General features: G+C 43.4%; 1 protein-coding gene across 1 annotated transcript; it reads left to right on the top strand.

The window, feature by feature from the left end:
- Window positions 1–934: 934 nt before the first annotated feature.
- On the top strand, window positions 935–12017 carry LOC311601251 (uncharacterized protein; the record flags this gene model as incomplete). Its single annotated transcript, XM_084788641.1, has 4 exons — window positions 935–951; window positions 5534–5887; window positions 6859–6953; window positions 8738–12017. 3 exons carry the CDS (start codon window positions 935–937, stop codon window positions 6884–6886), a joined length of 399 nt encoding a protein of 132 aa, XP_084644767.1. The 3' UTR covers window positions 6887–6953; window positions 8738–12017.
- Window positions 12018–18641: the final 6624 nt, after the last annotated feature.

Raw genomic sequence — 18641 nt, 5'->3', positions numbered from 1 at the left:
TAACTTCTTAGTCACTTAGCCACTTAGTAATGATGACAAATAAAAGAATTTCAATCATGGCATATCACAAATTTACTTCCAAATGTTCAGAGTATAGAGCACATCAAGAAATTTTTTAGGGCTGGAGAGATGGCTCAGCGGTTAAGAGAACTGTCTGCTCTTCCAGAGGTCCTGAGTTCAATTCCCAGCAACCACATGCATGGTGGCTCACAACCACCTATACTGAGATATGATGCCCTCTTCTGGCCTGCAGGGGTATATGCATATGTAAGAGAAAGAGAGCGCGCGCATATATATATATATGATGTATATATACACATATATATGATGTATATAAAATAAATCTTTAAAACAAATAAATTTTTAGACCATTGGAGCCATAAGCTTTCAAAGGGACAGCCAATATCCTGAGACAACAAAAAGACAATGATCTCTCAATGGTTCTTATATCCCAGCAGTTTCTGTGCCCATAACTTCTGCTTCTACTCAGATTGAAGTTAAATATGAGATGACACAAATTGGAAATGTGTCTGTTGTTCTTCTGACTCACGTAGGATGCTATCATTGTTGTCTTTATGTTGCTGTTTTATTTTTTGTTTGCTTGTTTTGAGACAGGGTCTCTCTCCAGAGCCCTGACTGTCCTGGAACTTGCTATGCTGACCAGGCTGGCCTGGAACTCACGGAGATCCGATGGCCTCTGCCTCCTGAGTCGTGGATTAAAGGTGTGTACTACCATGCCCAACATAAATGCTTTTAAAGCTCACTGAAGTTTTGAAAGCACATGTGGATATGGAGGCTTTTTCCTCTCAGTTCAGGGACCCTATATGGCTTCAACCTGTATAGGCCCTGTGCATGCAGCTACAGTCTCTGTAAGTTCATCTGCGAGTCAGTCCTGCAATTTACTAAAATAAGTTCATTTGTCTTTTTTGCTAACATGGATAATGAGAAAAAGTAAATTTCTGGTTATTGGAGCCCTGAGCATGCACATGCCACTGATTCAAAAGCCTACAATCAATATGTGCACACTGGAAACCCACTGTCCTGAAAAGTCCTTCCTACCTTCCACTGTCCTTGACATTTATACTTGGACCATTTCCGCATTCAATTAATTACTCAAAAGTGTTCCAGTGTGCATGTGAGAGGATCTCAACCCTTTGCGCCATCAAGGCTGAACAACCCTGGCTTTTCAGAAGCATCTACAACAGTCCACATCCCCCGGTCTCTTTGGAAGTGTTCTGTTCTCCCAGTTGCTGTCCTGGTACTTGACTATGGTATTTGTTTCCACTGGATTTCCTGAGCCAGGAATCCTGGGAGGTTTGATTTGCCTTTGGACATCTCAGCCACTGTTCAGAGTCTGTCTTATTACCATCTCCTTTGAGGAACTGTTCTTTTGGGTTTTGGGGGGGATCTTTTTGTAGAGATTTGTAAGTGGCTCATGTAACCTACTCACTTTTTGTTCTTTCCTTTTCCAGTGTTCTCAAAGCACTTGGTTCACACTTGCACATCCCTTTCTTCCCCCACATGATTTATATCTCGCTAACACGGGCTCATTTTTGCATGTTATAGTCCAAAATGTCTCAACGTTTCACAAAACCAAAGTGATTAATTTGAGATGAAAACTAAAATTATAATAGCTTGACACCTTGGAGATGAAGGGCAGCCACATGAATGACATTGCTAGTTCATTCTTTACGTTATTACTCAGAGTAAAGCAATTTCCAATATCCTTCATCAACAAAGAATGCTACATATTTGAAATGGTGTCTCTACTCCATCTATCCCAATGTTTTATTTAAAAATTTTATATATCTTTTGATCATACTCTTTCTCCTCAACTCCCCTAGATTCTCCCTACTGCCCTAACCATCCAACTTCATGTTCTTTTTCTCAAAAAAAAAAAAAACCAAAATAAAAAAACAGAAAATGAAAATCAAAACAAACCAAAAAACACCACAACCACCACCACCAACAATAATGATGATGATGATGATGATGATCAAAAAAATCACAAAGAAAACAAAAACAAAAGGCATGGATACCATTTTGTGTCAACCAGTTACTACTGGGCATGGGGCCTGCTGGATGTGGTCCTATGTTCATTTCAAGTTGGAGAAATTGTATACAAGAATATTTTAAAAGCTCATCAAATTTCGTAAGTTAATCAATAGCTATAATCATGATGGACTTTGTCTTATTTTTCACAGGTTAACATTTTTGTTAGTCAGAGAAAGTTAATCACTACTGCTTGAAAATAAAAATTAATTCAGAGAAACCATTAGGCAAATGAAATTCTGCCAACTTTTCTCAAGTAGAATTTTTTAAAACAAGGTCTCTATGTAGCCGTGGCTGTCTGGAATTCACTATGTAGATCAGGCTGGCCTCCTAAGTGCTAGAATTAAAGGTGTGCACCAGTGTCCAGCTTTAAGACAATAATTTAAAGGACAATTTATCCAATGAGCTGGTGTCTCATCTTAGGTCTGGAGATGTTATAATGAATTTCATCTACTAAAATCAAATCATGACCTATATATGTATCTCCTATATATGCATCTGTTTCCACTGTTGCTTAGGTGTGTTACACAAGGATTATGGAGGGACACTTTGGAGGTAGAACCTGAATGAAGTCCAAGGAGTCAGGCCATAGCCAAAGTGGAATCACTCTTTCTAGATGCCACTGACTAAATTGAAACTTTAAGGAAGCAGAGAGAAAAAAGAAGCACAAGAAACACACACACACACACACACACACACACACACACACACACACACACGCAGGCACACATGCATATACACACACACATTTGCCCCATTACATAAATCAGAGACATAAAATATGTTGCTATTTTTCAGATATTTGGCCTTCTTGTACTCATGCCAGATATTATCAGTTGATTATAGAATTTTTTCCTTTTCAGTGTAAAAGAAACATTATTTCCCATATTAATTATTCATTCAACTAATATAGATGAAAGCCATTTGTAGTCTCAGGCAGGGAAAGATGACCTACATGCAACTTTGAATTAAGCCATGTTATTGAGGGCCTAGACACTCAGTTGAAATGGAAAGTTTGGACAGCCCTAAATTACATTTGTAATTGTGGCAACAGTTTGCATTAAGGGGGTCAGTGGATTGCTACAATGGACACTTCTCCCTGGCTTTACTTCACACTACCACCACCATCACATCATCATCATCATCATCATCATCATGAGTTATGGTCTAGCGGTCTTGAATGGGTTTGTTGTCTCAGCTAGTTAAGGAGTTAAAAGGCAGGGGAAAATCTCCAGAGCAACAGGTAGCATCAGAAGTAATCTCAGACACAGTAGACAGTAGCAGACAAAATCAGCCTGCAAAGAAAAGGCTTTTATTGGGGTGATGAAATACACAGAAAGTGGAAGGGGGTGGAAGGGGAAGAGAGAGAGGGAAGAGAGGGATAGAGTTTCTACAAAGCCAAGGGGAGACTTGAGATGCTGCAGTCCAGTCTCTCCTTGAGGGCTGGGGATTTTAAAGGTCTTTGAGGGGAGTCTTCTCCCTCTCAATTTAAGGTTGGTCAGTTTGAACAAAGGCAGGGAGGCTGACAGGTCCACAAGTTTGGGATAACAGGTTACTGTCATAATAATAATGATGGTATCTTCAGGTACTGTTATGTTTTTGTTATTTGTTTTTAGGAAGTCTGCTTTTTTTTTCTTTATGTTTTTGGAGACAGGGTTTCTCTGTGTAACCCTTGCTGTCCTACACTCACTTTGTATACCAGGTTGGCCTTGAACTTAAAGATCTGCCTGCCTCTGCCTCCCAAGTGCTAGGATTAAAAGCATGAGCCACCACCCCCAGCTCAGGTACTGTTCTCAATCTGATAGTTTGCCTTATTTATTCTCCTTCAGTGATTTTTTTTGCTCCAATTCTTTAAAGTATTTCTCTTGTAGAATGCTGTGTACACTTTGGTATGCTATTTCAAATCATTTCTGGAACATGAAGGATAAATCATGTTATCAAATTGAAAGCAGTCACTTATACAGGGTGGGGCAAAACCGGCTGGCATTTTGGAAAATAAATGAGAGCTCTCAGGGCTAAGGTGAACTTAATAAAAATGAACTTAATTAAAACCTGTTCTTTGCCAGGCAGTGGTGGCACAAGCCTTTAATCCCAGCTCTCTGGAGGCAGAGGCAGGCAGATCTTTCTGAGTTGAAGGCCAGCCTGGCTGCACAAAGAAAACCTGTTAACAACAACAACAACAACAACAACAACAACAACATCTGTTCTTTACTCTGTGCTCCTTCTAATTCAGGATTGTTACCCCGCATATATATATATATATACACACATACACACACACACTGTCTTCAAGCCAGAAAAGGTTGGTATTTGAAAAAGAAGGAAACTCATATTTAAAAGTGATCACCAAATCTTGACTGCTGACATATTTAGAATCATATGGAGCTAAGTTTATGCCATGGAGGGGATATTTGTAACCCTCCACCCAAATGAAAAGGGTATATTTCAATGCCTATTTATTGAGATTTTTATTGTGTAAGGGACTATAGTAAGCACTACGGAAATGGCCCTCTGTTCCATGCTCCCAACTACTGCTGATCCCGTCAGTTAACAGACCAGCACTTACCAAGTGCAGTTCCACGTACCCAGTATTTGCCACATCTTTATTTATCTAGTCCTTGAAGCAAGGGACTTCAGGATTCCTTCCGGGTTCTTGTACTTTCAGAAAATAGTCCTAGATAAAACCAATTTGAATATATGAAGGACTAGCGAATGGAATGGTTTTTCCTCCTGCTGTACCCAGTCAGAGCTTTTTGGACAGGAAGGAACTTCAGTAGGAACCCATTAGCTCTTTGGGCCCTAAACTGTAAATGGAATAAGAAAGAGGAATGTTGGAGTAGGGGACTTCAAGCAGAGGTGAACGTGGTGCAGTCTCAACAGCCCTGTAGTATGAGCGAAAATGAGCCCAGGGAAAGCCATAACGGGGAAATACATCAGAGCTAGAAGGGGAGCGTGCTGACTCCGCATAGCCGCCGCCTAGCATTTAAAGCATGTTGAGAGGCTGAAGAAACAAGGTTCCAGTTGGCCCTCCGGGTCTGAAGGGCATGAAAAGGAGCTGCAAAGTCACCACTGGGCAAGCAGTTTTGTGTCCTATCCGTTTCTGCTCACAAATTACTATTGTACTTGGGTTTGACAGAAACAGGAAAAGGTTATTTATTTATGTATTTATTCATGTATTTATGTATTTACTTATTATTAGCGGAGCACCTGGAATCTGGGCTGTTTTCAAAAGGGACTGTGGGTGTCCCTTTAAGAGAGGTACCCACTATGGGGAGAGAGGTGCGGCCAACCTGGAAGCAGAAAGTAGGTGATTTGGGAACTTAAGAGGCGCCCTGGATGTAACACTGGAAAATACTCATGGGCGGGAAAAGAGTTCTCAGAGAGAGAATGGTACTAGGAGGTAGCTTGAGAGTACCTTTGGAGAGGCCAGCAAAAGTGTGTAATACGGGAGGGGACGGGAGGGGACGCTCCCCCTCCGAAGAAGTGGCAGGTGGTACTGCCCAGAGGAAAAGGCGTGGCCTAGGCGTCTATTGACTGTGATCGCCTGGAGCTGCCGGAGGGTAAGTGCATGGGCAAGTAAGTTCCTCGCTGTGGTCAGGGTCCCGTCCTTGGTATACTTGTTGAGCCGGAAAGCCAGAAGCGGTCCGGAGGGCGAGCTTGGACACTTGTTCCTGGCGGCGCAAGCGCCGCTGGGGCGGGACTTCCGGTTTATAGGCCAAACGGCGGGCTGGTCAAGAGTCGTGACCTCACGTACCGGCTTGACACAAGAGGTCGTAACCAAGATGGCCGCGCACATGAAGCCGGCTGCCGGGAGCCGGGGTGGAGATCGGACCCGGTAAGTGCGGGCGACTCCGTGTAGCGTTAGCAACAGCATAGCGTGGCCTGTCGGAGGGGACAAACACTTTTCACACACTATCACGCGACACCATCGTCCTGGGAGACCCATAAGGTGCACCCACGTATATAGCGGAGGTACGGCCGAGCTTCTCCAAGGAACCGGTGAGGTGTCGAGCAACTGTTTTCCGGGATGTTAGGATTCTGCTGTGATGTTATTGCTTACCTGCCACGGGGGCGTGGCCCTGCCCAGGGCTATGTAAAAGGACAAACCCTCTGGCCTGCCTCCCCACCTCCCTTCCCCCCTCTCTCCCCCTCCCCCCTTCCCCCCTCTTCCCTCGTCCCTCCTCCCTCTCTTTCTCCTCTCTCCTCTCTCCTTTCCCTCCCTCCCTCCCTCCCTCCCTCCCTCCCTCCCTCTCTCTCTCTCTCTCTCTCTCTCTCTCTCTCTCTCTCTCTCTCTCTCTCTCTCATGCTCTCCCCTTTCCTTCTCTCCCGCCCCATGCTCATTTAATAAACTCTGTATAACATAATATCTAACATTTGGTACCTTATTACCTTATTGCCTTATATCTTCTTATCTCATTCTCATACATAAAACAGGGCACAGTCGGGAGGCAGAGGCAGGTGGATCTCTGTGAGTTCGAGGCCAGCCTGGTCTATAAAGTGAGTCCAGGACAGCCAGGGCTACACAGAGAAACCCTGTCTTGAAAAACCAAAAAGATAAAAATAAAGGGTTACCACATGACCTCTGAGGGTTTTGTCCATTTAAGATATGAGGCTGCATTTCTAGAAGCCGAGGCTGAAGAAGCTAGAATTTCTCCTGCATGTTCCATTATTGATATTGAGAAATGGATATTCACCGCCATTTCCAGTAAACATTGACAGCACATCTGTGTCCAGAATAGAATACAAGTCTGAGATTTCTCCACTCCTCAATTTCTTATGTCCTTTTTCTTTTGTGCCCTACTCCAGAGCAAGAAAAGAGGAACTTCTGAAATAGTGGACGGCTGGGATCTATGTGACAGTTTGCTTCAGGACTGGGCAGAAGCTGCTGAAAACTCGTTACTGTAACTCTACCTTGTTTACTTTTTACTGGAAAAGCTTGCAAAATACTTGGATGTGTACAGCTTCTCTTATGTGTCAGTCCCTGAAAACCACTATTGCCTTTTTCTCCTGCTTTCTTTACCATCAGCCTACCAGTCTCCCCATTGTTATTCAAAAGTTTTGCTGGCGTGTAGAACAGTCAGCACTTCCTAGTGAGCAAAGCTGCCCTGTGCATCTCTCAGAGAAGTTAATGCACACAGCCTGGACGGGAGCCCACAGGGAACCCAGGTTCGCCACACTCACAGTAGCTGTTCTTAGATAGTTTGGAGTGCTTTCCGTTGTTTTTCTCCTTTTCTACAGGTGTTTTCAAGTTAGACTTTTGGAATTCCCCTAAAGCAACAAGGGAACAGTTCTCTGTGGCTTTCCACGCCTGCACCGTTCTTTCTGCAGCCAGGCAGCAGGCCACCAGTGATAAGAATTGGAACGCTGGGCGTGGTGGCGCACGCCTTTAATCCCAGCACTCGGGAGGCAAAGGCAGGTGGATCGCTGTGAGTTCGAGGCCAGCCTGGTCTACAAAATGAGTCCAGGACAGCCAAGGCTACACAGAGAAACCCTGTCTCAAAAAAACCATAAAAACAAAAACAAAAACAAAGAATTGGAACGCAAGTGAGTTGCAAATGAAAATATACGTTAGCGTAGTGGCAAGAAGAGAGCAGTGCTGTGCATTTACTTTGCCCCATAGTTACCTCTGCCACAGGTCAAAGAACTGCCAGCAGGAGTGTAGAGTGGGGCTTCTTAGAGTCATTAGTGGGGAAGATGAAGAGAGAGAGAGCATCCGCCTCCATATGCAATTAGGGTACCTTTCAGTTTGTGTTGTGTCTTTTTTCTGCCCTTGATGTTTTTGTCCCTGCAAATTATTTGGTATCTGATAAGTTTTATAAGCTAAAGTAGTGACAGATGGCCAACCTAAAAATCATTCTGGAAGCAGCCCCCTGCAAATTACTGTGAAGGTGGGATCTGGTTCAGTGGTCCTTGCCACCAAGGCTCTTGAAGTCTCTGTACCTATACTTAAGGAGCGTGGACCTGAGCCTGTGATTACCCTAGTTCCCTAGGCAGAGCAAAAGTGCTTGTTGGGTTTATCACTTTCTCACACTAAGCATATATACACACGGTGATGTTGACACTGCAGTGTGGGATTGTATGCCTGAGGAACTGTAAGCGTGACCGGCGTGCACAAAAGTTGTATGCCGTGCAGAATCTGGACAAGAAGTGCAACAGCTTCAGGTATCTCTGAGTCTAGTATATCCTGTTTGAAGTTGTCTTTTTGGGTAAAACGGATCCATACACTGCAGTTCATTTCTGTGGATCTTAACTTATTCAGAGGTTGGATTTTCCCATTTGGAAGGCAGTTCAGGGTTGGTTTCAGCTGACGGCCAGTTTGTGTGTGCCTTCATTTTAAACATGGAATATCAGGTGAATTATTAGATTGTTTTTTTCACATCCCTCCCCATTCCTTTCTTGGAAGTTATGTCCAGGTTGTGACAATGGCACACAAAAGGAAGTAATTATATATAGGAGGTAATCGTTTTCTTAAACATTTTTTTATTTATTATTATGTATACAGTGTTCTGCCTGCATGTACACCTGCATACCAGACAAGGGCACCAGGTCTCATTTAGATGGTTGTGAGCTACCATGTGGTTGCTGGGAACTAAACTCAGGACCTCTGGAAGAGCAGTCAGTGCCCTTAACCTCTGAGCCATCTCTCCAGCCCATAAACCTTTTATTTTTAATTGTGTGTGTATAGGCTTCTGCATGTGCTCACTATGGTCAGAAGAGGGTATTAGATCACCTAGAACTGGAGTCACAGGCAGTTGTGAGCAGCCTGACATGGGACTGAGACTGGAATGCGGGTCTTCTGGAAGAGCCTTTGACTGTGGCACCATCTCAACCCCAGCAGGTAATGATTCTCCATTGTTGTGGGACTTCCTGAGCACTAGAGCTATTGAGGGGCCTTTCTGACCTATCAGTAGCACCTTCGCCAAAATGATCACATTCAAAAGCATCTCGGGACATTTCCAGCTGTCCCTTGAGAAGGAGAGCTGAGTGATGCTGTTACAGATCCCCTGGAATAAGAGGGTCCACACGCAAACTTGGGAATATGTGAATGCTGATGAGTTACTTTATTGAAATGGCTGATACCTTTTAAACAACGAGTTCGTCTTTTCAATCATGGCTTTGCTGTAAGAGTCCAGACTTCTCAGCTAGTCTTCTTTGCAGTTTTCCCTTTAATGTAGGAGAAGGAATGCATTGCCAGTGCTAGTTTAGTTACCCACATTTGGCCCTTTTGGTGGTTCTTAATGCTCACGATCTCTGTACCTTTAGAAAGAAGCAAAGCTGGCTTTCTAGCACTTCCTGCTTTGGATTGAGCAAGGAAAGCAGCAGGAAGAAACCAGGGCCTGAGAAGGTAGGGAGAAATGGGGCGAGAGGAGTTGGGCTTCAGTACAGCAGTATCTATTCTGAGCACACTGAGTAATAGCCATGTAATTTCAGGAAACTTCTGAGCATCAGGACACAGATGTAGAGGGGGAGAGGGTTAAAGTTTCCTGGCATGGCTGGGATCCAGAGGCCTGAGCTAGGTTGGTTGTCATGGACAAGGAGAAGAGATGACCCTGAAAAATTCTAAGGAAGAAATAATGTGATTATTGTGGTAATGGAAATAAAGCTAAAATAAAGGTGCTGTCAAATCTTTCTAGTAATGCTCTATCTCACTCAGTCAATCCACAAGTCAGGGTGTGTTTTTCAGAATAGACAAAGCCCCTTCCCAACACATTTTGTGACAGTATGCCTTTGCTCACTTACTCCATGACTGATAGAAGCCGTCATCTCCGTTTCCCTTTCTGCATATAAGAAAAATCCAACCTTGGTTAGATTTTATTATCCTATTTTGAAGGAAAGTGAACAACTAGCAGGAAATTGTTTCATGCTGCTTTTAGCTTAAGTAGAAAAAGAGGGGAGAGGGAGAAATGAAAGTTTTATCTCTTCACAAAAACAAACCACTGGCAAAAAGCTGGTGAAGAACCAGCCTGCCTCCATTTTAGGCTTAAAAGCCATCTAGCTAGGTTCATTCCTATTTATGAATAAACCTTTGTTTCTCAAGGATTGGGCTATGCCCCACCTGCATGTAACCTTAACTACAAATGATTCTGTACTGCCTGGTCCAGAAATGGCAATCATGTCTCTTTTTTTTTCCCAAAAAGTTGCAACCCTACCTTTGTTTCAAAAGGCTATATGAGGTTATCTGACCACCTAGGACTACCTTGCTTTGCCTACCTTGCAACCATGTCTTTGTTTCAGGAAGGACTAACTTGTTATGCTATTTTCTGCTTCTGTATCCCTGCCTATTTTTGCCAGCCAAATCCCCCATTTGGAAACCCCTACCCCTGAGCTATAAAGCCTTGTCTTCCTCACATCCAACGCTGACCTCTGGAAATACTGCCTTAGGGGGAGGCAGCCCATGTCCACAAATAAAAAGGCCTGCTTTAATTAATTTGACCATAATGATTTGGGTCTGTGATCTTTCTCCTCCCATCTTTGAGATTAACATTGGATCCACCAAGAATTTGGTAAGGAACTCAGTGCCTAAGTTAGTAAAAGGGGAAGTCAGTAGGGGAGGAAATAAAATACAAATCAAACTGAACCATTAAGTCACAGGGCTAACATGATAGGAACATTATAGCCAGAAGAGGCTAGTTGAAAGGGTAGGCTCGCATACGCCTTTAATCCCAGCACTCAGGAGGCAGAGGCAGGGGGATTGCTGTGAGTTCGAGGCCAGCCTGGTCTACAAAGTGAGTCTAGGACAGCGAAGGCTAACACAGAGAGACCCTGTCTCGAAAAGGAAAAAAAAAAAAAAAGGTAGGCTCGAGTCTCTCAGGCTGGTGAGTATATGTGCACATATGAGAGAAAGAACAGCTTCTATTTTTTTCATTTCATTGTTATTTTTCAAGGCAGGGTTTCTCTATATAGACCTGGCTGTCCTGGAGCCTGCTCTATGCACTAGCCTGGCCCCAAGCTCAAGAGATCCACCTCCGAGCATCTGCTTCCCGAGTGCTGGGATTAAAGGTGTGCGCCGCCTCCACCCAGCTCCATTTCCGTTTCTTAGAGTGGTGAGTGATTATGGATGATTTAGAGCATCATAACAGGGACCTCTTGACTATTCCACTCTTTCCCAGTTTTAACAGAACCTTTAATCATTGGTTATCAAGTACAGTATACCAGAGGGGAAGATGTGGTCTCTGTGACAGATACGTCCTTAAAACAGTCAGCTGGGTGTAGTGGCATTACGTAGAGGCTTGGATGAGGTGCTTAGAATTTGAGGCTAGCCTGGAATACAGGGTGAGACCCTGTCTCAAAGAATCAGCCATTTAAGGGCATTTCTAGAAAGATAACCATTCTGCTAAAATTATACTATTAAAATAGTATGCCATTTAAATTGCATATTCTAGCTGGGTGGTGATCCCAGCATTCTGAAGGCAGAGGCAGGCAGATCTCTGAGTTCAAGGCCAGCCTGGTCTACAAAGTGAGTTCAGGACAGCCAGGGCTACACAGAGAAGCCCTGTCTTGAAGAAAACAACAAAAAACAAAATTCATATTCTAGTTAGTTTGTGAAATACAAAACTCTTTAAAGAGCTAGTTACTTTATACTGAAAAAAGAAATTAAAGCATAGGCTTCAGGTCTCTCCGGAGATAAAAAGAATATTGTGTTATACAGGGGAATAACAGTCTCCTATTTTTAGCATTCTTGTGCCCCTTTTGTGGAGTTCTAACTCAAAAAGTAAGTTTTCCTTTCTTTCTGTCCTTTTGGATACTGGCTAGAACCCTGGGCCCATTCCCCCTAGTACTCTGGACTTTCTTACCTTTTCTCTGAAGTCCCCTCTCTCTTTCTACCATGAACATGCTGCCCCAGACTAACAGTTCAATGTTGCCCCATTTGCTGTGACAAGCTTCTGCTATTCAGTAACTCTGCCACCTCCTTTCTCGTATGCTCCATCTATAATCCGACAATAAAACTCTAAATTTAAAAAGAAGACCTCGTTTTTGTGTAGACCAGGATTTCTCAACTGTGGCACTCAAAATTCTGGGCTAGAAAATTGTGGGAGTTCTCAACCTGTGGGTGGTGACCTCTTTACAGGTCAAAGGATCCTTTCACAGAGATCGCATACTTACATCACAATTCATAACAGTAGGAAAAATACAATTATGAAGTAGCAGCAAAGATAATTTTATGGTGAGGGTCACCACAACAAGAGCTGTATTAAAGAATCACATTAGGAAAGTTGAGAATCACTGCTTTGAGCAACTGAGAGCATCTCTGGCCTTTACCCACTAGATGGCGCTGCCGCACCTTGCAATCATGGAAGCCCTAATCTAGACTTTTCTGAGAGTTCAATGTCATTGCTGCTGGGATACTTGTGTCTACCTCCCAACACACACATGCTCACACACCCCTGGACAGAAAAATAAATGCATGGTTCTGAATTTCTATTATTAGCAACCAAATCAAGAGAATCCTCTCGTCTGTGAAGATGAATGAGCAGGTTTCTGGCTTTATGGAAATAGATTTCCGGGGCACATAGGTCCAGAAGCCCTGCACCTGAGCTTTCCTGTATTTTAAAGGAAATCACAGAACAAAATGGTAAAGGATTTATTAGTAGTTTGTGTAAGTGCTGAAAAGTTGGCTTATTTGAAGTGCCTTTATAAACCAGAAGACAAAAACTGGAGGGGTGGTAGTTTTATTCAACTCTAGGCTTGGGAAAATGACTTAGAGACCACTTGCCTCACAGAAAAGTGCTCCCCGTTTTCCTAGGGAGCCTCAGATACTGGGTTTTTCTTGGGCACTGGGTCGAAAACTTCTGTTCTTTAAGTCTTTTATGCTCCCAGAGAGAGATTTATTCTGACTCTGCAGTAGGTTTGCAGGCCCAAGGGACCTCCCACAGTCCTTTTAACATACTAATAGGGAAAGGAAAGATGTTAGAGCCCAAGTGTGAAGGATTAGTTTGCAATTGAATCCTGGTGATAATCAAATCTTGCAGGCTGTTTACTTTGCATATTAATGCCTACCCTTTCCGCCTCCTGGTGCCTAGTGGGTTAATTTCTTTCCTGTGGCCATCTTAACATTTATAGGAAGCCAGAGACAAAGGCTAGACTGTGTACTTTTAGCTCTGTAGTGGGTTATCTGCTCAGTGCCTGGGTGGAAGGGAGCTAGACTCCAGCTTGCTTTTGTTTTCTGTTATGGAGACAGTTATTTCTTTAAATCTGAGCTGAAGAAAATGGAGTTTTGATGATTTTTATAATTAATATATGATATAAGACAGTAAGATAATAATAAGGTAATAATGTACCAGGCAGCAGATAGTATGTTGTAGAGGACTTTGTTAAATGAGCGTAGGGAGAAAAGGAAATGGGAGAAGGGTATCCCAGAGAGAGGAAGAGTGAGACAAAAAGAGAGTAGAGAGAGACCTAGTGGAGGGTCTGTTCTTTTATATGGCCCTAGGCAGGGCCACGCCCCCATGGCAGGTAAGCAGTTACATCGCAAGTAAGTGGACTGAACCGTAGCCCTAACATTCCTACCTTTTCCTATAATTAAAAACTGAGGGAGCCAGGCATGGTGGCACACAACTTTAATCCCAGCACTCGGGAGGCAGAGGCAGGCAGATCACTTTAAGTTTGAGGACAGGCTGATCTACAAAGCGAGTCCAGGACAGCCAAGGCTACACAGAGAAAACCTGTCTTGAAAAATAAAAAAAAATAAAAGAGAAACACTGGATTGTTTTTATATAAGGTAAGTTAAAGTATATAAATGTAGGTAAGGGAAAAAAGAGAAAAAAGCAATAGCAACAAAATGTGCAGATTATATAGTGAAGGGGGAGGAAAAGCTCTGCCCTGAAAGTTCAAGGTGAGGGCAGGCTATGTCAGCCATGTCCTGCAGCAGATAGGGACCAAGGTGTGCTGGGAGAACCTGGAGCTGTTTGTCCTAGGTCTGGAGCACACTGTTTCAGCCTTTTGCAAATGGATAAGGGGCAAAGTAATTGTCTTAACTACTTCCTGCTGACAGTAGGGTGGAGATGGGGGGTTTAAAAGGCTGAAGTGTTGGCCAGGTTCTAGAACAACAGGCTCCTGTATTTGCTGTCCAGGGTCTGAGAACATCTGCAGCTGGGGCAGGCAGTGCAGATCCAGCTGGCACAATTCCAAGGTTGGACGGGAGGACTTGTGGGTAGCTGCTTTGACAATATCCCAGATGTAGGAAGTCTAGCAGGATACTGGACATATATGTGGGCAGAAGACAAAGTTAGTAGGTCAGGGAGAAAAGTCCCTTTAGGTATACATTGAAACTCTTGGGAGAGAAAGAGAAAAGGCGTGAGACAATGCTAACAATTCATGAAAATTTTGGGAGCACAAGAAAAGGTTTGGTTATAGGGAGTTTCCTTCCATTTTACCTGATTGCTGGCAATAATTAAGACAGTTTATTTTTGGATCTGTCCAAGTTTGGTTACAGAGTCATGTAAGCCTAGAAACCCTTAATGTGGGCATAGAGATTTGAGATTTTTTTAAAAGACATCCCAAAAGTGTGCTAGGAAGAACATGCATCTGGACATTTCCAGTGCGAGATGAGGTCAGTAACCCATTAGGGCATCCCCCAAAATGGATAGTGATCCCAGGAACAGGTGTATACACTGTTCCAGTGACTTGTCAGTACTGGACAGCGACCAAAGAGTGCAGCTCTGCAGCTGGCCCAGGGACACAGTCACCTACATAGTGCACTAGGAATTTTTCGGAGGCCAAGTGGTGGCAGGGGCAACTGTCCTAGTTGTAGGTCAGCAAGAAGGACCAGCCCGCCGTGGAGACTGGGGCTGGATACCTCCGCTCCCAGTGAACCAGAGAGGCGTCATCAGTCTCTTGGACAAAGGGAAGGGTTTAAGCAACTAGAAAAGAAGGAATCCACTGGTGTTGGGTGCAGAGTGGTGGTAATCAGGTAGTTAGGGGAGGGGAGTCCCAAACCCAGTGAAAAGGAGAAGGACTTCTACCCTCAGGGATATGCAATAGGTGAGAAACTTAGGTTTTGGATTGTAGTACTTATCTGGGTTCCATTTGACCTGAGAGTTGGAGTTCCTGTAGCTTATAAGAATCTTTTAGGTTCATAAAGAGAGATAAATTTTAGACATGTTAGCATCATCGTATGAAATCTGTAGTGAAATACGCATTGCTAGACATGTACACGTTGTAGGAAACTGCAGTAGATATACAGCATAGCAGAAGCTTGGGAAAAGAGCTTTGTGTTAAAGCAAATGCTCTGAGGTGAGCTTAGGGAAGGCAGAAGCCTTTCTGGCCTCTGTGGAACAGTAGCATGGGAGGACAGAAATCTCCTGTAGAGCAGAAGGGAAAAGCTCACTTTTTAGCATCACTAAGCAGAGGCTTTTAAGAGGAAGACAAACAAAAGGAAATTTAAAGTCTTTGGGCTTGGAACTATGATAGGATCCTATAGTGGAATGTTTTACCATAATTAGATTAATAAATCAGAGCTCCATTGATCAGTGTCAATACTTTGAACAGTTAATACAAAAATAGTATAGGAACAGGATGAATAAAACATCTTTTAAGACATTTTAACCTTCATATCAATTTAAAACATATTATTAGACCTTCTAACATTCATAACCAACATGTATTAACATTAAAACACCTTAGACCTTTTAACATTTACAACTTGTATTTACCAGTAAGCAATAGGTGAAATTGTAAGTAGTTACTGTCCTTTAGCTAAAAGAATGGTAACAAGGTAGACTGTGTATAGACCTGACAGATAAAATTTTGGTCTCCTGCATATGAAGAGGGCTGAGAATGTTAGGATTCTACTTTAGTCTGCCTACCTGTGATGTCACTGCTTACCTGCCACGGGGGTGTTGTGCGCTCTCTCTCTCTCTCTCTCTCTCTCTCTCTCTCTCTCTCTCTCTCTCTCTCTTTCCCCCTCTCTCCCCCTCTCTAGCTCTCTCTACTTCTCTCTCTCCCTCTCTCTCTTTCTGGGGTACCCCTTCCCCCTTTTCCTTCTCCTCCCATGCTCATCTAATAAACTCTGTATAAAATAATATCTGCCCGGTACCTTGTATTCTATCATCCGCCTTTAACTTTATATATAATATGCATGTACTCTAATCTTTAAACATAAAAGAGAAGGTACCTGAAGTCTCCCATGGTAGAAGTTCACCATGTGACTATGTAGCCTGAGTATGAGGTTAGAACAGACCTGTAGCGTTATCCTGGGTTTGGTGAGGCTGCTGAATCTAAGAGTTATCTGTACTCCACCAGGTCAAGGAGCTTGAAGGTTGGAAATGTCTCCAGCTCTTTTGCTGGTTGACCCTCCAGTGCCTTGGCACAGAGAATAAGCTTGTGTGTGTGAGCATTCTGACCTCTATAAGCCAATTTTGCCAACAGTCCAGGCTTTGGGACCAGTGTCCCATTCGGACTGTAACAGCTGTGAGACCAGTATCTCCTTTTTGGCTGCATCTAAAACAGGTCCCTGGCAGAGCTTGCTCAGGCTGGACCCTGGTGGGAGGGGTCATTGCAGGCCTTTAAATTTTTTTGTCAGGAATAGTGGCTAAGGCCTAGAGTATAGTTTGCTCTAACTGAGCCTGTCGGAAAGGCTCCTCTCTGGTTTTAAAGATTTTAAAATTATTTTTACCAGTTCCTATATGGGGATCCAGGAAACATGCTCAACTTTTTTATTAAGATGACAAGAAGACCACAGTCTTGTCTATCTTTTTTTGTTTGTTTGTTTGTTTTTGTTTTGTTTTGTTTTATTTTTTTTATTTTTTTCTCCTTTATTAATTTATTCTTGTTACATCTCAATGGTTATCCCATCCCTTGTATCCTCCCATTCTTCCTTCCCTCCCATTTTCCCCTTAAGAATACTTAAATAGACAACTTAGTTCATAGTTTATCTTAATACTTAAAGACTAGGAGTTTAGGTTTTATGCCTGTTAAGTTGGAGCCTTAGAAACAAAAACATAGTCCAAAACCACAGTTTTTGTATGATCAATAACATCACATTTAGAATTCTAGGCCAAATGTTTTAAGGCAGTGATTTAAATTTTAACATTGTAAACAAATGAATGGTAATACAATAGAACATTATAAAAACCCATATCAAACCCATTAGCCAGGAATGGTTGAATCCCAGTTAGCTGATGACAGGAGGAATAACATTTATCTTGTTAATTTGAATAGACCTTTATAACTTTGAAGTAAGAAACATTTAGAACCAGAGTACAAAACTGAGTTAACACAGCTGCCGGTCACTGCCTGGAGAAGGTTAACTCCACCTCTGGCCCACCTTTTAGAAGGCAGGGCTCAAGGAGTAGGTCCTGCTGCACATGCGCATACCCACTGAATATCCAGCATATCTGTGGTGAGAAGGGACCAGGGCAGAGGCAGGAAGCTAGTGGTCAAGTGGTTGCCCTTCAAGATAGCAATTAGCCACCTGATAGTCCTTACAGAGGCTAGCCTTGTGGTTGCCCCTAATAAAGATGGCAGCCAGGCATGTGGCTGGCATGGAGAACAAGCCCCTCCTCTGTCCCAAATCAGTAGGGCAACTGTTATGGCAGGCAGATTTAAAATGCTAGCCAGTGCCATGATGCCCAGCTGTTGTAGCTGCCAGCGCAGGGGCATGGTTGCACAGCAGGCTGCACAGTGGCTTTGTCCCCAGGGAAGCGTGGCTGCAGCGGCGGCCATGGGCTCTCTGCAGACCCCATTCTGTCCCATTCCAGTTCCAGGAACTAGGCTCTGTGCAGCCCTTGTGGTTCTAAAAACCCCCAGTGCCTGAGGCTAGCTTCCCAGAAAGTCAGCCTCCATGACCACAGGGCTGTGATGGATCTCAATCAGCACCACAGTGGACTGGCTCTAGCTAGGGTGGCCGAAGGGAATCACCTATGTACTGTGAGCTGCTGGTGGAGCCCAAAGTCAAAAAATTGGTCACGCTCTGTGATGGGTATTTGCTTACCAAAAACAGGTCTGGCAGGGCCAATGGCGATGGTGGTGCTGGCCAGTGGCTGTCCGTTGGCTCAGACAATGTTCACTAAAAATAGTGCCATTGGTGGAGGTGTAGCCATGCAGCAGAGTGAATTACCTGTGTTCTGGGTCCTGGGAGAAAGCAAAGCAGCAGAAATTGTCTTAGAATCATGATGTGAAGGCAGGGCCATGATGCATTAAGGCTGGAATGAATGGAGATTTAGAATGAATTTGGAAGAATGGAGTTCAATATAAAGGATTCCAGACTTGTTAGTCGTGGAAGAGCTTTCCCCGTATGGGACACCAGTTTTATAATTAATATCTAAGTAATGTACCAGGCAGCAGATATTTTGTTGTAGAGGAATCTATTAAATGAGCATGGGGAAAGAAAGAAAGAAAGAAAGAAAGAAAGAAAGAGGGAAGGGGTACCCTAGAGAGAGACAGAGACAGAAAGAGTAAGAAGAAGAGAGGAGAGAGGGAGACCTCATGAAGGGTCTGTTCTTTTATATGGCTCTAGGCAGGGCCACGCCCCCATGGCATGTAAGCAGTTACTTCACAGGTAGGCAGACTAAAACAGAGCCCTAACAATGATACCCCCCCATTGTTAAAAAAGAAAACTGCCTGTTTCAGAGTTTGGTGGGTTTTTTTTG

This window comes from Acomys minous (assembly GCF_964271855.1).
Source record: "Acomys minous genome assembly, chromosome: 7".
NCBI classification, from domain to species: Eukaryota; Metazoa; Chordata; class Mammalia; order Rodentia; family Muridae; genus Acomys; species Acomys minous.
Note: the sequence above shows the minus strand (reverse complement) of the source record. Positions and strands in the feature narration are given on the sequence as shown.